The 15,905-nt window shown below is 54.9% G+C and overlaps 5 protein-coding genes across 5 annotated transcripts; 2 read left to right on the top strand and 3 right to left on the bottom strand.

Annotated features, from left to right (window-relative positions):
- Window positions 1-1,747: 1,747 nt before the first annotated feature.
- Window positions 1,748-2,755, top strand: J7T54_000475 (uncharacterized protein; the record flags this gene model as incomplete). The annotated part of the gene is made up of 1 exon (XM_051508766.1): window positions 1,748-2,755. One exon carries the CDS (start codon window positions 1,748-1,750, stop codon window positions 2,753-2,755), a length of 1,008 nt encoding a protein of 335 aa, XP_051360233.1.
- Window positions 2,756-3,487: 732 nt separating this feature from the next.
- J7T54_000474 (uncharacterized protein) lies at window positions 3,488-5,386 on the bottom strand (the record flags this gene model as incomplete). The annotated part of the gene is made up of 1 exon (XM_051508765.1): window positions 3,488-5,386. One exon carries the CDS (start codon window positions 5,384-5,386, stop codon window positions 3,488-3,490), a length of 1,899 nt encoding a protein of 632 aa, XP_051360232.1.
- Window positions 5,387-6,621: 1,235 nt separating this feature from the next.
- Window positions 6,622-10,312, bottom strand: J7T54_000473 (heme peroxidase; the record flags this gene model as incomplete). Its single annotated transcript, XM_051508764.1, has 5 exons — window positions 6,622-6,743; window positions 6,794-7,070; window positions 7,128-7,346; window positions 7,430-10,008; window positions 10,129-10,312. The coding sequence occupies 5 exons, from the start codon at window positions 10,310-10,312 to the stop codon at window positions 6,622-6,624; spliced, it is 3,381 nt and encodes a 1,126-aa protein (XP_051360231.1).
- A 1,625-nt stretch (window positions 10,313-11,937) lies between these two features.
- On the top strand, window positions 11,938-13,705 carry J7T54_000472 (uncharacterized protein; the record flags this gene model as incomplete). The annotated part of the gene is made up of 4 exons (XM_051508762.1): window positions 11,938-12,106; window positions 12,162-12,322; window positions 12,387-13,335; window positions 13,413-13,705. 4 exons carry the CDS (start codon window positions 11,938-11,940, stop codon window positions 13,703-13,705), a joined length of 1,572 nt encoding a protein of 523 aa, XP_051360230.1.
- A 425-nt stretch (window positions 13,706-14,130) lies between these two features.
- J7T54_000471 (NFX1-type zinc finger-containing protein 1) lies at window positions 14,131-14,863 on the bottom strand (the record flags this gene model as incomplete). The annotated part of the gene is made up of 2 exons (XM_051508761.1): window positions 14,131-14,637; window positions 14,696-14,863. 2 exons carry the CDS (start codon window positions 14,861-14,863, stop codon window positions 14,131-14,133), a joined length of 675 nt encoding a protein of 224 aa, XP_051360229.1.
- Between the last annotated feature and the right edge of the window lie 1,042 nt (window positions 14,864-15,905).

The following is a 15,905-nucleotide window of genomic DNA, read 5'->3' as shown; positions in this document are numbered from 1 at the left end:
TTGAGCATGATCCTCCCACCAACTCCCAAAGAACGGCTCTACGCGGTCGAGGGACCGGGACCGCCAGGCGCCCTCATCGGTACCATTGCACAATGTCCGAGAAGGGGCCGCAGCTTGCATTGTGGTGGTTGTCCTGTGGAGGTACTTTCCGACAATGTTTTATTGGACAGACAAGCATCCTCATTGGGTTTGCTCATTAAGTTCGCTAGTGCTCGGGATCAACGTGCGGTCGGTCAAGGCACCAGGAATGGAGTCAGTGGACCCAGACCCGGTTAAGCTCCGCCTAGCCGAGTCGCCGACCCTGAGCAAGGTTTGTGGGGTAGCGGGCTAGAGGGAGAATGCAACCCTCAAGTAGCCAAGATGGTAGATCCGCGTACTGCCGCATCGTATCGCCTCAGGGCTGAAACAGTGACTTCGGAGCCTCTTGGACGATGGCCGTCCCTGGGCAACATTACAGCTCGAGAGTACTGGACCTACGGCATCGCCACCATAGGTGTTCGGGTTCGACCTCGACGCTTCGCCAGCACATGATATGTGAGGCGTATCAACAGGAGGCTCATGTACCTTGCTCGCAGTGAAGAGAGTGGGGTCGGCCACACAACTTCCGGGAGTGTAGATCTCGTTCACGGGTGTCTAGACCACACGTGACGTACAGGTGGCTTATGTGCGCCCTATATGGAGCCTCCTACCAGGTGCCAATAGTTCGGATAGTCAAAACTGCCCGCAGTCGGGAAGATGGAGGTTTCTTTCCGCGCCTCGCGATGGCTCGGCATCATCGAGTAAAGGCAGACGTCAATATGGCACACCCAATGATGGCCTACCAGACATTTGGCACGCATAGACACGCAGTTAGGCCAGGCAAATGCCGCGCATGATGCCCCTGGCCGAGGGCCCTACCGGCGGTCAGGACAACAAGATTTCCCAGTCCGCATTTCAGTGACGTTGAATCCCCCCATGCCTGCAGGGTCACGTCGCTCGGCAGCAGCAAGTCAGTATGCCTTGCAGAGGTCCGTGGCGGGAAGATGATGTAAGAACCGCTGCTGTCGAGAGAATGACAGTCTGCGGAGCTGAGCAGCGCAGCATGACACGAGAAGCTTGAGGCGTGAGCGGACTGTCCAGAACGTCGTTGGACACAGCGAGACGCAGCTGCGCTAGCGGTGATGGGGTCAATCTCTGCTAAGGCGCTGAGGGACCAGCCGCCTTCTATGAATCCTCGCGGCCGCGGCTGGAGGCTATCGAAAGCATCTCGTCGCTCCGACTGCAGTTGGATGCATGCTAAATTCAGCTTGATTACCCCCTTTGATCCTGTTAGAGGCGGCTGAAGAACATGCACGGCAGCCTCCCCTCGCTAATGAAGGGTGCCACTGGCCTTGCATACTGCGACAAGAAGCAATGGTGGGAAAGGTTCTCGCCATTATGCTTCAATAGTGACATTAAATAGACTCTAAGTAGTCTTTAGATCGTGCCAGAGGGCACAATGGTTCGTGGACATCTCGTATTCGAAAAGAAGAGAGCGGGGGGAGGATCATTTCTGGTGAGTCCGAACCACGCATCGAGGAGTCTGGCATACCCAAGGCCATCGAACACCTCACGGAGACAACCAATGGGCGACCAGCACGTTGCCTTCTCTTCTCCGACTATTTATACGTCGAGGAGCCCCCAGCTTGTCTTGCTGTATTCATCCCAGCACTCAACAGGCTTCATCTGACCACAGACACTTTCGCCAAATCAACGTATCCAATACATCATGTACCTGGGAAACATTTTCCTCTCTTTCTTGGCCCTTGGTGGCCTTGCTGCCGGTATCCCAAGCCCCAGTGGCAACAACGTCCACGATATTGAAGACAGGGACATCGATGATGGCCTACACGGCATCGACCCCCGCGCAGCCGACCTGGACAAGCGCACCTACAGGTCATGCTGCCCCCGCGACACCTATCTGGACGACAAGTACAGTTGTGTCTGCAAGGACAAGAACAAGATCTTTGACTCCAAGACGGGCACCTGCGCCTGTCCCGAGGGACAGAAGTGGGATGGCCGTCAGTGCCGAGCAGATTGTGGCTGGGAAGCCTACTACGATAACGGCCAGAAGGCCTGCGTGTGCAAGAAACAGGGCCAGGTGTACAACCCGGACGGAATGACCTGCGCCTGCCCCGACGGCAAGACGTGGAAGAACCACCAGTGCCAGTACGACTGCGGCAAGGAGGCCGAGTATAACGAGCACGAGAATGTCTGCAAGTGCAAGAAGCAGGGCCAGGTCTTTGACCCTGCCACCAAGGTCTGCGCCTGTCCTGACGGACAGAGGTGGGATGGCCATCAGTGCCGAGCCGGATGTGGCAAGGATGCCTACTACGATAACGGCCAGAAGGCCTGCGTGTGCAAGAAGCAGGGCCAGGTGTACAACCCGGACGGCATGACTTGCGCCTGCCCCGACGGCAAGATGTGGAAGAACCACCAGTGCCAGTACGAGTGCGGCAAGGATGCTTTCTACGACGAGGAGCAGAAGGCCTGCATGTGCAACAAGGAGGGCCAGGTCTACGATACCACCGGCAAGAGTTGCGCCTGCCCCGACGGCAAAATGTGGAACGGCCACGAGTGCTACGTCGACTGCGGCAGGGGTGCCAAGTATAATGAGCATGAGGACGTCTGCGAGTGCAGGAAGCAGGGCCAGGTCTACGACCCTGCCAACAAGGGCTGCGCCTGCCCCGACGGCAAGATGTGGGATGGACGCAAATGCGGGAATGGGCGTTCCTAGTGAGGGGAGCGCGCCCGGTTCACCATGGCAGGATGCTAGTCCTGCCACGGATGGGACGGCCGGTATTTGGGTGGGCGGAAGCGAATGAGGAGATTGGTGAGGATTTGATACGGAGGAGATGTGTGGCACTGTTAGGGTTGGTATACGTATCGTGTTTTCCCGTGGTCTCACTTGAGGCGCGCATCTCCTTGCCAGTCCAGTTTCCAGTTTGGCTCTTATCCTCGCTCGACCAATGTTGCAGATTGGGTGTTTGCGGAGCCTGTCACTACAGTAGCTGAGGGAAAGCTTGCACCACAGATGTAGGGCACCTCGAGTAATTAATCAATCGTCTGTTACCATCGTCTGCATGGATATACAAATTGGGCACGTCGTGAACAGGCTGCCCCTACACTCTTGCTCCCCGGACTGAGGACATGAGAGGCCTGCTATAGATCAGCAAATCTCTTGCCTCAGACGCTTGGAGCCTCCATGGTCCGGCCAAAAGGGTAGCTTGAGTAAGGATCATCCCGAATAAAGTCTTCATAACGCCAGAGGTACTGCCGTTCCACGGGAAATGACATGTGGACCTGTGATCTAGAAATGACCATGCCGCCATCTCTTGCCGTGTCAATACAGATAAGATTTCAGATCACTGAGAAGGCGAGCTTTAAAAGTGAGATGAAAACACAAACAGGCTAAAGAATTCCACATGTGCCTTGAATGTGGCTAATTGGCATATATACGCAACACTACCTAACTTTTGTAACCGTCTGCGTGGAGAGTGTGCGGTACTGGAGCATACCCTTCTGTGCTCGCTTGTATCACGGGGGCGTCTGAGCCACCCCAGCAGTCCATGCTCGCCTTGTCCATATCCCAGCGCATCGTCAGCTGCTTCTCGTCGGGCGAACCCGCGTTCTGCGTGCAGCGGCTCGTCCGCGGCGCCAGGATCAGTTTGGTGACCTCGAAGAGGTTAGCGGGCCTCAAGGCGGGCCTACGCCCAAAGAAGAGCTTGATGGAAAATACGAGGGCTATAACGGTGGAGAGGGCCGGTAAGGCGAGCAGCACGAGGATCCACGCGTCCCCCTGCACGCCGAAGCTGTTGTAGTACGAGATGGCGTCGACCTGTGCCGCCATGGGCATGGTGTCGGTCTGTCCCGTGGGCGACACCATGCCTGCCGAGAGCAGTCCCCGGACGACATAGGTCAGGACGTCCTCGGTCTCGTACGCCCCGTATAGGGTGGACGTGAGCCGGCTCTTGAGCAGCCAGCCCATGCTCTGGCCATTCTGCTCCGGCGGCACGAGCAGCGCCGCGATGTGCTCTGCGAGGACCATACCGGCGCTCGTGGCGTTGTTGTGAGGGAGGAGCGTGTTGGGGTCCGCGTCCGAGCCGCTGCAGAGTCCCACGTCGTCGGCCTCGAACGGGGCGGTCAGCGCGACGTCCGCGTCGCCCACGCGCTGCCACGACACGGGCGAGAAGCGGAACGGGTCCTTCCTGACGAGACATCTCCCGGAGACGAGCCCCGACGCGCCAGAGCGGGGAAACGTCCCCAGCCCCTTGCTGCTCAGGGCGATCCAGTCGGTCACGTCAATGGACGCAAAGATGACGGCAAAGTCGCCCGAGTCGAGCTCTTGCGTGGCGACGTTGGCCAGCTCGTCGAGGGTCACAGAAGCACCCCCGCCGTAGCCGTCGAGGGCCGGGTCGTCTAGCTCAAAGGTGGCGCCGTCGCCGAATCTGCTCGCCTCGAAATTCGAGATGGCGCCGCTCTCGGTCGTGTACCACTGGCAGCTGATGGCGTCCTCCGCAAAGGTCTGGGCGCAGGTGGTCACCCTGTCGTCGTTGGATATGTCGCCGTAGAAGGGGGCGTAGCTGGCCACGTCGTAGGGGGCGCCAAAGGCCGTCTGGTGCTGGTAAATGAGGCCGCCCCGGTTGCCGTCCGAGAACTTGGCGGCGGGTCGCGCCAGCGAGTTGTAGATGACGTCGAGCCTATCAAACGACTCGACGGCGTCCAGCTTGGCGTGGTACGTCCGCAGATCCGAGACGGCCATCGAGTTGTAGAACCGGGACAGGGACGACGACGAATCCTCTCGGTAGTACGGCAGGACGTCGCCGTCCACGTTGCGCTGGTCGAGGTCGGCGCCCGTGACGTTGAGGCTGACCTTGTCGGAAGACACGGTGGTGTAGACGCCGAACTGGGTGCTCAGTATGGCGGCGCCAACAGCGGCGTTGATGAGCACTAGGGTGTACCGGTTAGGCAGGCCGAGCAGCGAGCCGGTGAGGGCAGACCAGCTGCGGTTGAGCTTGCCCGCCGGTAGGCCGGCTTGGAGGCGAAGGGCGAGGTCCATCTCGAGGACGCCTTTGGCGGTGTCTGCTAGCCCTAGCGTCAGAACCGAGGCCAGGACGGTGATGATGAACTTGAGGGCGCCGACGGTGAAGGCGCTCGGGGCGGACACAATGTGCTGGTTGAAGCCTTCGACAAGCAGGGGGCGGATGTGGAGGTACGCCAGAACGGCTGCGACAATGGCCCAGTAGACGGCTGCGTAGAGGCAGAAGAACAGCAGTCGGAGGCGGAGGCGACCTGGGCTCGTCCAGTCACGCCTCCTCGTGGACACTGGCCGTGCGTCGGCAGCGCCCAACTGCTGCATCATGGCCATCGTCGCGTGGGCCTTTCCGGTCGGTGCCACTCGTGGTGTTGGCGACCCGAGGTCAAGTCAAGTTACCTGGCAAACGTTGGGGGGCAGAGGGACTGGTCGGACCAGAAGCCACACTTGAGTCGTTGCACAGGCGATGCGCTAGTCTAGAAAGAAAAGTCTACGATGGGACGAGAGCGCGTGGGAGAGTGAGTATTTGAACTCCCTCCCGCACCGTGGACATAGCGGCTGAGTCCGCAGCTGAGTCGTGGGCTGCCACGCCAAGACCCGGGTGAGCCTCGCCGCAAATCGGATGGCCGCAGAAGGCGCAATCGTGGGCACGTGGAGCGAATAGTGCTGCGTTGGAGGGCGCCTCCATGCATGGTGGCCGAGGAGCCGCTCGACTACCTCTGATACCAAGAGGTCATCGGAGAGTCGAGAACAATAGCTACAGAAGTATTCCTGCGTCAGCGCTCTGACAGCACAGCCCTGCTCCGAGCAACCCAACTTGCCTCCGCTTGTGATGCAGGTTCGCCCGCGGCGTCGGGGGCCTTGGCGGGTGAGGTGAGCCTTGATCGCGTCTGATGTACCTGTTGGATAGCGTGTGGATAATGTGTGGCTGGTGTGGTGTGGATCTATGAGGGATTTTGTAAGGGGCTTACAGCTTGAGGGATTTTGTGGGACACTCGATCAGAAGATCAATCAATACAACACAATCTGGCCTTGTGATAATACCATCGTCTGCCGCGATGAAAACATGCCGCTCCCTTGGCCAAGGCTCGTCGTTCCCGCTGCCATCATCCACGTCGTGGCGCAAAACAAAACAAGAATGCGCCCAGGTACCTCAATCCAAGCCATTCAGACAACCAAGGTCTACTCGAGGCATCAGAAGGACCAAAAGTAGCTTGCAGGCCGCGACGGGCGATCCTGATGATTAGAGCTCCGTCGTTGATGCTTGTAAAACCTCACGCGCCCTGCTTGGCAGTACGTGCTGCCTGTCGTTTTCTGATGACATGGCAACGCACGCATGGATGCGAGGCGTAGCAGCCGTATTCAGAAACGTAGAGATGAGAGTCGCATCCATATTTACAGGACGACAAAGCTTATTAAATCGACATCTCGGTATTGCTATTGTACTCTTTCCTATAAATATTATTATCAATAATATAGAACTAGCGGTAGTCGTAGCTCGATTGCGACATAAAGCATAACGATTGCAAGCCAGTAGCTAACACCTAGTCGCAATCTGGTGTGTCCTTTCAAGAAGCCCCCTTCCGCTTCAGGAGACTATAGTAATGCTGCTGAATATCGATTGGGTCCGTAGGCTCGCGGTTTCCTTCAAAATTGCCTTGCCCGTGGCCATTGAAATGCACTTTCCAGGCTGCCGGGAATGGTTAGAATTTCTTGTACGAGGTGTGAAGGCAAGCTTACTGCTGGCATCAAAAGCAAGGTACGACCAACTATCGTTGAGATACGCTTTGCCTGTGGGAAGATTGATCGTCTTCACCTGGCCCATCTGGCCGGGAGCAGGGCGCAGGTGCTTGAGGTCGGCCACAAGCTGGACCAGGCCAGTGACAAAAGCGTCCGACACCTCTTTGCCAAGACAGCCGTGCTGGCCATAGCCATACGCTCGGATACCATCTGATCCACGTTTCGGGTTGAACTTGGCGTGATCGGGAACCTCTTTAGGATCGCGCCCGGCTTCTCCCTACGCCACAATCAGCTGACATGGAACCTTTAGACAAGTGAGCTGGGGCGAACTTACAAGCAGCATTATCACAATGTTACCCGGCTCGACGGACTTTCCCTCGAGCTTAGCTGGCTGCGTCGCGACTCTTAGGTTGCGCTGCGTACTTGTCAGACGCTGTGCTTCTTTGACATATTCGTGAAGTAAGTTGTGGTCGCCCCTCTTGGCAGTGAGTTGGACCTCGGCCCAAGTAGCCGCGTTTTCTGGGCGCAGGAAGTACTCCATGACTTCGTAGAACTAAAAACAAACACCAGCCGGCGTCAGTTGAACTATTTAACACATGTTTATGATTGGGGGGGGGTGGGGGGGGAAATACTGACCAGAGTGACCGGCACCCCGACGCCTCCAAATGCTGTCAGGTATAGTTCATCGGTCGCACGCTCGGACGAGCTGCCCTGCGCAAGCAGCTGTTCGGCTAGCTGGTAACCGCATGAACGCAATGAACCCTTCTTGAGATAGGCTCTCCTCGACGCTACGTGAGAAAGGGCATTGGTAATGCCAAAGCCATAGCCGCGGTTGTGAACCACCTCGTCAATGAGCTGGCGGGTAGTCTTGGCCATGACCTTGGCACCTTCTTGCGCACGACGTCGACGATTCCAAGCCTGCGCAGGATCATCATTGTTGTTGCACCATATTCTCAGGTTGATGAGGTGTCGATAGAGTTCGGTAGAGCTGAGGGTGCCTGTCGGGTTCTCGTCGCTGCGCATGTCTAGATAGAACAGATCCGCGAGCAGGCGTGCATTAAGCGGAATGGCCACATCCCGAATCAAATCAATCTGATTGAGGCCCTCCTTGAGCTGAAATGTCTCCTTGTCAATGATCTGTTTCCCGATATTCTGGATGAAATCGTGCACTGCGCCGTGCAAGTTCTCCACCTTGCCCATTGCCTTGCCGAAACTGGCACGATGGGCAACGTTGCTAGGTTCATCACCAGCCAACATAAACCAGCTGAGGTCTTTCTCTCCAGGGAAGAGATTGCTCAAACCCGAGAGCCAGGGCACCACGAATTGCTTGGTGTTACCCAGTACCTGCCTGATGGCAGCCCCGGTGGTGAGGACAACACGCTTGCGGGGCGGCCTCGGGTCATCCAGCGTATACTGCTTGATCGTGCCAATCTCTTTGGCAATTGTCTCATTCATCTTTTTCGTGTACATGGGCTGCATGACGGCAACCGAATTGAACGGGAACCAGCCCGGAAGGCCGCGTTGGATCAGCTTATACAGCATTGACCCACCCAGGGTCTTGTAGTCCTGCTGTACCTCATTGTGGCCCCAGTTTGTCAGCGTTGCAACGTTGTAGTCGATAGTGTAGAACCTGTCGGAGCGCACGAGGGTAATGGCGTCAGCGAGAACGGCGCGTCCGGCCGTATACGGTGGGCAGAGGCCACTGCCAGCGTTGCGCGCAGGCTTGATATCTTCCAGCATAAGTCCAGGATAGAGCTCAACCATGTCAGGGTCTGTATACAGCTTTTCCAAGATATGAGCAATATCAGGATCTTTGTTGATGTCCGTGAACTTTTCATGCCTCTTGAGCCCAAAGAAGTCGCGAAATTCATTAAGGGATGCAACCTGCCACTTGCGGGCCTGGAGAATACCTTGGACCTCTACGATCTTGAGAGCTTTAGGCACTCTGCGGGCACCGAAGGCGCCAGCAGGGTCTTCCATGGCCTCTTTGAGTACCCGAACGAGGTCCTCGTCCTTGAAAGTGTTGTCTGCCTGACGCTTCAGACCAGCGAATGTGCGAGCGGAGGGGTCTTTCGGGATATTCTTTTCAAAGTCCACGAGCGCTGCTCCGAGTTCGTGCCAGCTGATGTTTTCCAAATCCTCAGATTTGCGACCCGGGAAAAGCTTGAGAAAGAAATCATTCATCCAACGCTCGTCCTTTTTCGAAATGCACGAGTGGAAACGGTAAAGTAAGTTGAACTCGACGCTGACCTGGTTGCCAACACCGCGGGGAACGCCTTCGCCATCATACTGTTTTCCAATCTCAATGCGTGGGTCAAGCGTCCAGTCACTGTCGGAATGGTGCGTATTCGTCGCAGCGCGCAGATAGTCGTGCAAGCAGATGTTGATGTACAGTCCGCCAACGATCAGGCGAGCTGTATTGAAGAGATCATGGTCCTGCTTGGCCTTGGCCTTGGCCTGGTCCTCTGGGCTAGCATCGCTGGTGCATGCAAGTGTGAAGCGGCCATTCTCGTTGATCTTGAGCAGGATATCTGCGACGTAGTTGTGGAAACGGCTGTAGAGAACCAGCATGACGTTGACGCCCGCAGGCTGTCCAAGCAGACGCTTCTCGTGAAAGGTGTCAGGCTTGAGTTTACCTTCCACCATGGTACGGATCTCCAGTTGATCCGTGAGAGAGGAGCCATAGAGCGGTGCCAAGTCAAGGTACGATGAGGTGTCGGACTTGTTCATATCCGTGCGTCGAGTTCGAAAGATATCATGGATGATAATGGACGCATGGTAGAAAAGCATGGACGAGAGACCCGCCTCGTTTTCTTTGCAGTCGTCCTCTTCACGGGCCATCAAGAGATCAAAAAGTAAGCTTGGGTCTGGTCGCACACCATGGAGTCGCTTTGTAGACTTGACGGTCTTGGCGTAAGGCGTCCCCGCCTTACCCAAATTAGGCTCAAGAATATTGTTGAAGCCTCCATCGGGCATGCGGTACTGATGAAGACCATCTGGAGCTTGAGGGACCTGCTCGCGAAGTCGTATATCACTGCCGGGAGCTGTGAACTCGATCGTGTCATAAGACTTGGGTGTAGAATTTCCACCCTTTTCCTTGGAATTGACAACCTCATACTTGACATCGCCTCCGACGTAAGTCAGAGGTGGATGTTGTAGAAAGCCCCACAGCGTGTCAATGAGTTTGCTTGTGAGGTGGAACCTAGTCTCCGAGTCTGACGGTAGAGCAGCCAGAATGCCGGTCAAAAGCTCCGGTGTTCTGTTGACCCGTTAGACATAGACAGAGTTTCCTGGTTGGAACTTTCAATACCCTTTCTTGTCATCAATCGGCTCACCTTCATTCATGATACTTTTGATAAGACCAACCACCTCCGTCAGGGACGCCTCGCTCCGAAGGGCAGCATAGTCCTTGAAGAGGTCAGATGCAACCCGAACGGGGTCCGACAGAAAGCTTGAAGATGATTTCTTCGGCGCTTCCCCGTATGATTCACCGGCCTGAAACTTGTCTGTAGAAGACATGACTCCGTAGAATATTGGGTTCGAGTTTGTACTAATGAGAGAAGTCTGCAAAGTGAGGGCCGTGTAAATTGTTGTTGAGATCGGGTCAACGAGCTCTTATAACTTTTATAAGCATACCCAAGGTGTGATCAACTACTCCCAACGTCCATTGCTATATCATCGAGACTCTGAGGTACATCAAGAGGCCGGTTCCATACGTCCATGATGTACAGGATCGTGTCCTCAGGTTCCCGCCTTGTCGTCAATACAGTCATTCTGATCAGTTTCTCCTCACTCCTCATCAAATCATAGCTGTTTCCGGCACGTTCAGGGAGAAACATGCGTCTAGCTCATACCTGAATACGCAGGAGAACGGGGACTTGAGGGTAGAATAAACAAATGAGTACCAATGAATCTTATCTCTTCTCTCACATTGCACTAACTATGCTGCCTAGGTGCGCCTAATAACTATTCCGCATGTCTCACTCACATCATGTGCAACCTCATTGGGTTTGCGTAGGGCTTTGGGTAGTTAGAACGTCTCAGGTATGCGGCATGTCATCCTTTACATAAAAAGAGTTTACAACCCTGTTAATTATCCTAGCAGTCAAAAAGCATAGCGTTCAATCTTCTCGAGTATCGTACGGGAGCCGTCCGCGCACTACAGATTGCTCTGGCTAATCAATCAAACACGCATCCGAGGTACTTGATGTATCTGTAGGATAGACTAGTATTAGAGGCACCTGCCATCTTAGAGCTACATATCGTAGTGTCACAAATGGTGTAGCATTTCAGTGTTCTGCGAGGTTGAGGCTATGGGTAATTTGACGATCAGCTCCCTTGAGACATTTCAACAGATAACAGACCAGGGCTAGTACGCGGGCCGCACCTTGCAAGCCCTAACAAGATGCGGAATATTGGTTACATGCAGCTCGAGTCTTCTCACAAGCCAAGAAACCGGATCGGCGACCCGTGTTCAGCCATGAGATGGAAAGATGCCTGCATTCAGCCATGGCATGGAATGATGCACGCAAAGGCAGACATACCTGCTTCGTGCAGGAAGCTTAAGACAATTGAGGAATGAAGAGCCAACGGCTTGCAAAAAGACATCGCATATGCACGTCTTAGGTCTTTCTGATCCAGGGAACTTGATAAGTGCCCACTTCCTAGCTGAATGTGCTAATGCAGCAAAAATTCCCGCCACTTCTTAAACCAGTAAAGCTCATGCGGGAAAACTAGCTGAGACGCACCTGCGAACGGCAAGTGAGACAGGAAGTAAGACCCGTGCAAATTGCCGGTCGATCTCGCTTGGATGTGTGATCATCAATCGTGGGCATGGAAGTTGGCAAAATCAGGCTGCATCTGGGCAGACTGCGACTGTTTGACGGCTGGTTTGCTGAAGATACATACCAGTACTTTCACCGCACAATCACGATGTAGCGATTTAGCGCCCTAGCCACAACTGGGTTGGGAAAAGAAGAGCTCTCGTCCCCGCCAGGGGTAGCTGCTATGGCAACTATTTCGAAAATATAAAAAGGTTGCTGCCCTGGCAAGGTCAGGTGTGCACTGCCGCCAACGACATAGCTCCGTAGCAATTTGTTCTTGGCGAGCCTCGAAGCTTCTCCCCTTCCATCGTACCCATCATCATGCCCGCCTTCGTTGAGACTGGGGCCAGGCAGGCAGGCCCCAAAAAACTCGTTCTTTGCTTCGACGGTACTGGCAATTCGTTCAGTGGTTCGAACGCGGACACGAATGTTGTCAAGATTCTGAGCAAGCTGGAGCGTAACCAACCTGGCCAGTACCATTACTATCAAAGTGGGTTCCTCTCAGCTCTCCGTGCCGTCTGCGCTGTCACTCACAACTTCCCTAGCCGGTATTGGGACGTACGACGTGGATGAGAAATCTGTGCACAAGACGAAGATCGGTGAGATGCGAAGCTCCGTCTCGAAGACAATTGATCAGGCAATCGGGACGACTTTTGACCACCATGTCATGGCGGGATACCGCTTTCTGATGCGTTACTACGACTCTGTAAGAGTTGCCTTCCCAAACGATGTGACTTCCAACGCCATCCTGCTCACACGTCAACCTCAAGGGCGCCAAGATCTACATGTTCGGGTTTAGTCGGGGTGCCTTCACGGCCCGGTTTCTCGCACGCATGATCCACACCGTGGGACTGCTTTGCAAGGGCAACGAGGAGATGGTGCCATTTGCCTATCGTCTCTACCAACGTTACCTGGCAGGCGAGACTGAGGATTTTGTTAAGGCATCGTCCGGAGCACAACAAAATAAAGACATTGACGTTGATGAGCAGACTAGACAATGCGACCCCCTTGAACATCACCACGGCCAAGGCTTCGAGCTTGCCCTAGATGAGATTACAGCATTCAGCCGCACCTTTTGCCGGAAAGAGTTTACAGACAATGACGGAGTCATGGAGGCGAGTAACATCAAGGTTTACTTCCTCGGAATCTGGGACTGTGTGAACTCGGTCGCAGTCCTCGAGCGTAGTGCGCCCATTCCGCAGCCGGTGAAGGGTACGGCTCACCATGTCCGTCACGCTGTTGCAGTCGACGAGCGACGGGTCAAGTTCAAGGCTGCCCTCATGACACAGGACACGAGCTGCGTGACGCAGACCGACGAGGATATAAAGGAGGTCTGGTTCCCTGGCTGCCACGGCGACGTTGGGGGTGGCTGGCCCGCAGCCGAGAACAACCCGCTGGACACAAGCAACAGGCAAGACATGTCGTGGTGGCAGCGTGTCAAGAGCATCTTCACAACGCGCAAAGCCAAAGCGGCTACCAGAGATGTCCGTTTGGACCTTTTCCAAATGAGCGACATTCCACTCGCCTGGATGATCCGCGAACTCGAGCTACTGGGCGAAGAAGATCCCTCGGCAGCACTTCAGTGGTGTACCAGCGTCCATGGTTTTAAGAGAGCCTTTCAGGAGAAGAAGAAGCAGGCGTTGTCAGGTCTCCTCCATGACTCTCTCTCTTTTGGCACAGGCACGGGGATGTTCACTGTTCTTCTGTGGAAGCTGATGGGTAAGTGTTTTCCTGGCCCGGCTGTACATTGCGCCGCCTGCAGCTGGCGAGAACCTAGAGCTGACTTGGGCAAACAGAATTCCTGCCAATCATCAAGAGATGGGAGCTCGAGCGTGAGAAGTGGGAGAATGTCCGTTTCCCGCTTAACAAGGGCTCTGCTCGTGACATCCCACGCGATGCGCTACTACACAGTTCGCTGCTATCGCGCCTGCAAAATGATGAGAAATACTGCCCCTTCAACAATCATGGGGGTCAGCTGCCACCTTGTCTTAAGCAAAAGGGTACCGTGACCGACTTTGTTTCGATTATGGAGGACGGAAAGATCGCAGACCCAGACCATCAACTTTATACTTTTGCCAAAACTGACTAACTCAAACATGGAGACACAGCAGAGATTCAGAAGACGTTATATCTGCTGCGAGGATATCTTGATCAGGGTAAAGCGAGGTATAGCGATATCGTCCGGCAGTATAACCTCTCTAATACATTAATAGTCATGATCAGTATGTACCAGTGTCTCGATATTGTCTGGAGACCCCGCGGTCCGCCGATCTCCGCAAGTTTGATGACGGCAATCTCATCCCTTGTGATTGTTTCGTACTGCGGGCGCCAGGGAACCAGCATATCTTTAGCAGCGGCCCTCAGATCTTCCATGTTTGTGAGCGGGGTTTAAATCACGATCGGTTGTTCAAGAAGTGCTTGCGCTACCATACGGTAATGCACAGCCTTCTCGTCCTCCGAGCGACAAAAGTCACCACCAATCAAGCTCGCGATCCGCGTGTGGCAGAGACTGGGTCACAACACGAGTCGAGGCAGGCTGTAAATCGGCAATCTAGCAATAAGCCCCTCACGCTTCTTCAGGAACGAAGGGGCTAGTGGCCTGGGCATCCCGTCGGGGCGTTGTGGGTAGACCCCCCACCCCTCCATCGGGTATTCCATGCTCATGGGAAACTTATCCTGGAACAGAATGCACTGCGCCTTCAGCCGGAAAAGCTGCAACCTGAGGGCTACCTGCTCGTCGCATGTAGTGGTAAGGCCTGGGCGGCGTTTTGGCTCGTCTACCAATAGGGCCATACTGCCAATCCCTAGCTCTGGGGCAGCCGTCTGATTCCGACGCATGATGATGGCGTCAGACAGCTGCTGAGCGTGCTGTTTTTCTTCGTCCACCTGCTCTCCCAGCTTTCGAGCTTGCCGCTCCCGGCGTAAAATGTCCTGGTACCGCTCACGCAGCAGCTTATCCCCATACCAGCCGTCAACAAGCGTGTCAACCTTGCCAAATCCAGCCGTTGCCTTTCCAAGAACCTTTCCAATTTCAGCACAGATGTCTCACGCAGCTCGAACGCAGCAATTCAGTGCGTACTGTGAGTAAGAAGCGCTGCGTTGCGAACTGCCGCGCGCGGCACGGGGCACTTGCGGTCCGAGACTGCGGGCACGCGGGCCCCGGGGCCGCGGCCGGATGCTGTTTCCAGTAACGAAATAAAGTGTATGGCCGTGTCTGTTCGCGCACGCCCACGGCCCCGTTGAGCATGTGGGCACGTATCCACGCGTAGCTGGCCGAGGTGGGCGCCGTCGGCACGGCCCGGCCTTTTGTCTTATATATCCACGTCACCTACGCTCGCCTCCTATAGCCTGCACGAAGGTTGATGACTTCTTCAGCCTCAGCCGTGCCCACGTATCCGCAAGACGTGCACTCAAGTATGTGCAAAGCTGTGCGGAGAGGACTGCGGGGGATATCCGGCAACGCTGCACCAGAGTGATGCTCCCGTATGGCCACCAGCGCTGTGACAAGAATCTTTTGTGCGGCCACCGGTGTCCCAGCCTGTCCGCCGAGGAATGCCCCTAAGGTTACTGCTCAGCGTCTCCTCGAGTTTAAGACACTCGCTGAAACTGAATTGGACGACAATCGGCTTATTTAGGTACGTGGCTGCGCGGCTAAGGAGGAACAGGTCGTTCTAGGTATAACTATCATGTCCTTGGGCGAACCTCCCCCCCCCCCCCCTTTTTTAACCACAAGCCCTTTAGAATCAAGGAAAAAGTTCCAGCCGCAGATGAACATCAAAACTGTGATGCCTTTCTTTCTAGGTCCTAAGCGGACACTTGAGAATGCAGCAAAGCATGCAAACAACTGAGGCGTCAAGGTACGCGGTATCCTGAGATGGAATTCAAACGACTTCTTGGTTATGATGGATGGCAACTTTTACAGTCATAAAAGCAACCTCGCAGTAGTTAATGTACTGCTTGATTGCATACAGACAAGCAGCAACCTCTGGACTGAGAATACGATCTGCGATTAGTTGATCGGCGGAATGAACGATCAATATCTGGCAGTTTTTCTGCACGAACCTCTTTTGAGGGACACCTTACAAGTCTCAATCTTAGCCATGCAATAGATCGTGGTTCGCTGTTGCCTATGGGACTGGGATGTTGATAATTATGGAAGGGGGTCTTTACACTCCAACTGGCGGGGTTAACTGGCTTTCCACGTGCCTTCGCGCGGTGTACGCTACTTTCAAAGCTGCAAATAGAAGCGTCATCAACTATGTAGACGCCGTTGTTTAGCATAGCTCTTT

Source organism: Emericellopsis cladophorae, assembly GCF_022114955.1.
Source record: "Emericellopsis cladophorae strain MUM 19.33 chromosome Unknown NODE_48_length_181081_cov_114_058711, whole genome shotgun sequence".
Lineage (NCBI taxonomy): Eukaryota > Fungi > Ascomycota > Sordariomycetes > Hypocreales > Bionectriaceae > Emericellopsis > Emericellopsis cladophorae.
Note: the sequence above shows the minus strand (reverse complement) of the source record. Positions and strands in the feature narration are given on the sequence as shown.